This window comes from Petaurus breviceps, unplaced genomic scaffold (assembly GCF_028583685.1).
Source record: "Petaurus breviceps papuanus isolate PSGF00001 unplaced genomic scaffold, PetGlider_PUasm1.0 454, whole genome shotgun sequence".
Classification (NCBI taxonomy): Eukaryota; Metazoa; Chordata; class Mammalia; order Diprotodontia; family Petauridae; genus Petaurus; species Petaurus breviceps.
Window position 1 is genome coordinate 622,010 of NW_027186342.1, and position 4,240 is coordinate 626,249.

Below are 4,240 nucleotides of genomic sequence, written 5' to 3' on the forward strand. Positions count from 1 at the left end.
GAATTCTGAGACCAGGCTACTAAGGACTCTTCTCTGAGAAGAGTTAAGAAGGGAGCTAACTCTTGGGGAATGGTGGGAGCAGAGCCATCCTCCGTGGCAACAGAAAAAAAGATAAAGGGATTAGGGGATTACAGAGGAGGTTCTTACCTGACTTCAGTCGAAATGACCAAACAAGTGTCAAAAGGAAAGTCATAAAGAATGACTTTTGTTAAGAGACAGGCGAGGGATTTTACTTTGTCCTCTCTTATTTTGCATGTGTCTTTCATGCACTTGGGCCCATGGAACTCTTCTGGCTAGTCTTGACAACAGTGTTGACCTCCAAGGAGCTGCTGCTAAGTTTGGCACCTGAGTCACTCCCATTGACTTTGACTTCTGAGAGGCTCCCACCAGCTTTGCCCCACAAGGAGCTATACTGACTTTTGACTTCTGGGGGGCTTCCACTGCCTTTGACTCCAGAGGGGTTTTTGCTCATTTTGTCTCCAGAGGGAATCTCAGTGATTTTGACTCCTGAAGGCCTCCCATTAACTTTAACCTTCGAGGGCCTCTCTCTACGTTTGAGTACTAAGGAATTTTCATTTCTTTTGACTCCTGAGACTCTCTCTCTGTGTTTGATTCCTGCAGGGTATTTGCTTTGTTTGCCTTTCAAGGGATTCCCACTCTCTCTGACTCTTGGGACATTCTCTCTGTGTTTGCCTCTGATGGGGCTTCCACCACCTTTGACCACTGTGGGAATCCCACTCTTTGTGACTCCCGGGGAGCTCTCACTTTGTTTGCTTCCTGAGAAATCCCCGTTTTGTTTGGCTTCTAGGGGGCTCCCACCATGTTTAGCCCCGGAAGGGTTCCCACCAGTCTTGACTCCCGCAGCATTGCCAATATGTTTGACCCCTGCTGGATTCTTGCTGGATTTGACTCCTGAAGGGTCTTTATTGTTCTTTACTCCCAAGTTGCTCCCACTACTTTTGACTTCCAAGGAGTTCTCACCGATTTTGGTTCTTGAAGGGATCCTACTGATTTTGACTCTAGAGGGTCCATCATTTTGTTTACCTTCAGAGGGATTCTCGCTAATTTTGACTCCAGTGGAGTTCCTACTGATTTTGGTTCGCAAAGGGTTCTCACTGTGTCTTCTTCCTGGGGGGCCACTCTTGTTTTTGAGGCCTGAGTCACTCTTATTAATCTTGACACCCGTAGGGTTCCTGTTGATTTTGACTCCCAGGGTGCTCCCAGTGCACTTCATTGAATTACCCCTGGTGCTTTTAACTGGTAAGAGATTCCTAGGGCGTTTCACTTCTGGGGAACTCTTACTGCATTTAACTCCTGAGTTATTTCCCTTGATTTTCACTCCACAGGAGCTCTTGATCTCACTGGTTCTGGTTTCTGAGTCGCTCCCACTGATTTTGCCTCTGAGAGGTTTGTCACTAACTTCATATTCTGAGTCATTCTCACTGGTTTCAATTTTTGAAGAGCTATTGCTGATTCTGCTCCCCGAGTCACTGTCACTCATTCCAGTTCTCGTGAGGCTGTTGTCAACCCCAGATTCTGACTGCCCTTGTGAAGTGGGCAGACTCTCCCCCTGACCTTCCTCTGTCTCAAAGTCACTTGTGTTTGTCCCTGGCCCATCCACATTCTTAACGGCATTTTGACTTTCAGAGCTAGCATTGATGTTTTTGTTTTCAGGAGAGGCCTCAGTTGTAACACCAGCCTCCAACTCTAAAGCTGCTAAGGCCTGAGCATAGGGATTTGCATCTGGAAAGGAAGTACATGTAGGAAATGAGCAATGATCCTGGAGGAAGCCTCTCCCTGTTCCCCTTCTCCTTGCATGTCCCAGGGTGTGGGGAAGACACAATACTTACAGATGTCGATTGGGGGAATGTTGACCATCCTAGTGGGAAAACCAGAGGGAGGATTAGTTTTGCCATTCCCAAAAAAGCAGCCCCTGATCCAAGAAAAAAATCAGGTGCCGGACACCTAATGGAAAGGGAGTAGTAATTCCAATGGAAATTGGACAATGAGCCTAATGGCCATTTTCCTAAAATCAAAGACTGTCAGAGTAGGAAGCACCCTTTGAGATCATCTTAACCTATTTTTATGTTATTGTCCCCCTTTGTCAGTCTGGTGAACCCCTTCTCAGAATAATGTTTTTAAATACATGAAGTAAAATGAATAGAATTATGAAGGAAATCCATTATACTGAAATACAGCTATCAAAAATATTTTTAAAAGTTCCTGGACCCCATGTAAAGGACTTTTGATTTAGTCTAATCCCTTCACTTCCCAAAAGAGGAAACTAAGGCCCAGGGAAATGAAATGACATGCAGAAAGATTATACCACAAATGACAGAAGAGAGTTTGGAACTGGGATCTCTTGCCTTCCCCTCCAGTGATCCAGTTTGCATTCAAGGTTTTGAGTCATAGCTATTAGCTGTGTTTCACTGGGAGAGGCTGTCAACTCTTTAGACCTCAGTGTTTTAATCTATAAATAAAGAGGATAGAATAGACATTCTCTAGGTTCTCCCTTGGCTCTGAGAATATACGAAATCTAACAATGGATTGATTTGCCACTGTGATAAAAAATGGAGTGGAGTAAGGGTCCACTTACTGTATACAGGGTCCCCCAGGCCAAGGGCCATGAATGAATAAAAGGGCAGTGGTCATACATAAGTCTGCTGCCTTAATTTTCTCTTGTTTTGTTTTGTTCTTAAAGACTCCTCTCAGATTTCCTTTAAGAACTTTCTTTTGTGAAATCGAGAGCAAAGAAGGTGAGTAGCACAATGTATTGGGGTTCCCACCTGAGCAGCTCACTTTCTGTCTTCTTCTGGTAACTGGTCTTCATATCTTTACTTGTCACCTGGAATTTCTTCAGGTGCCGGGCTGTGTCTTCTCTAGCCTTCTCCAAGTCATTTTCCAACTCAGACAGTTTGCTCCAAGTGACCTTCAGAGATATCCTCTCAAGCCGTTTGGTGGTATCAATGGAGTCCTGGAGCTCCCAACACTAGAGAAAGATCCAAGAATGAGAGAGAAATTGTAGGGGATTGAGAGGGAGGGAAATCTTCCAGAGGCCAACAAGCCATGAACTTAGGGACCACCCCTGATCCCCATCCAATTAAGGTATCAGCTGTCTCCTCCACTCCTTCCCCACACACTTCTTTTAAAAAAATGTTTTTTAATTTGTAGAATGAAATATGCATTTCCATAACATAATATAATAAAAAGATGCTTGCACATGAAGCTGGAAATACATAATATACAACTTGCTATTTCTTTTAAATATATAATAAAGTTATCATGTAAATTTCTTTTTTTCCCTTTTTTTCTTAACTCATTCTACCCTAGAGATGGCTACCATTAAACACAAATAGTTATATATGTAAATTACTCTATATATACTTACTTCTATTTATCAGTTCTTTCTCTGGATACAGATAGCATCTTTCTTCATATATCCTTTATTGTAAATTTGGGTATTTATAATAATCAAAATGACTTATTTGCTCAAAGTTGTTTTTAAAATAACATTGTTGTTACTGCATACAGTGTTATCTTGGTTCTACTCATCTCACATTTCATTATTTCATGCAAGTCTTTCCTTGTTTTTCTAAGATCATGAGCTCATCATTTCTTTTTTTTTGACATTGCTAATGTGCAATTTTATTTTTACTGGATAATTGTTTTTTTAAATGCTTTATTAACTTCTGATTTACATCATTCATTTTTGCCAGATTTTGAGTTACAAATTTTCTCCCCATTTTCCCCCTACCCACCGCCCCAAAATAGCAGTCCCACAGGATATCCCCTCCTCCAATCTGCTCTCTCCCATATTTTCTCCCATACCCCTTTTGACTTTTCCAGTGGATCTCCATGCCCCAGTACCTGTATATCTTCTTTCCCAATTACATGTAAAATACTATTAATAATAGAATAGATGATAGATAGATAGATAGATAGATAGATAGATAGATAGATAGATAGATAGATAGATAGATAGATAGATAGATAGATTTGAGTATTTGATTTTAAAGCTTTGAATTCCAGATTCATTCCCTTCTTCCCTTGTCACCCACCCTTACTGGGAAGATAAGCAGTTCAGTATAGGTTGTACATGTGTGGCTAATGCAAGACAATAACATAGTAGATATATGGTAAAAGACTAACTGTATTTCCCTCCCTCCTATCCCACCTCCCACTTGTTCTATTCTCTACTTTGATCCTATCCCCTTTCAAAAGTGGGTGCTTCCAACTTCCC

The 4,240-nt window shown here is 41.6% G+C and overlaps 1 protein-coding gene across 1 annotated transcript in view; it reads right to left on the reverse strand.

Annotated features, from left to right (window-relative positions):
- Positions 1 to 244: 244 nt before the first annotated feature.
- The window catches only part of LOC138171607 (uncharacterized), a 12,523-nt gene continuing 8,527 nt past the window's right edge, over positions 245 to 4,240 (reverse strand). Inside the window, 3 exon segments of the mRNA XM_069101139.1 lie at positions 245 to 1,743; positions 1,851 to 1,933; positions 2,787 to 2,989. Of these exon segments, the coding sequence (XP_068957240.1) occupies positions 245 to 1,743; positions 1,851 to 1,933; positions 2,787 to 2,989 (1,785 nt within the window).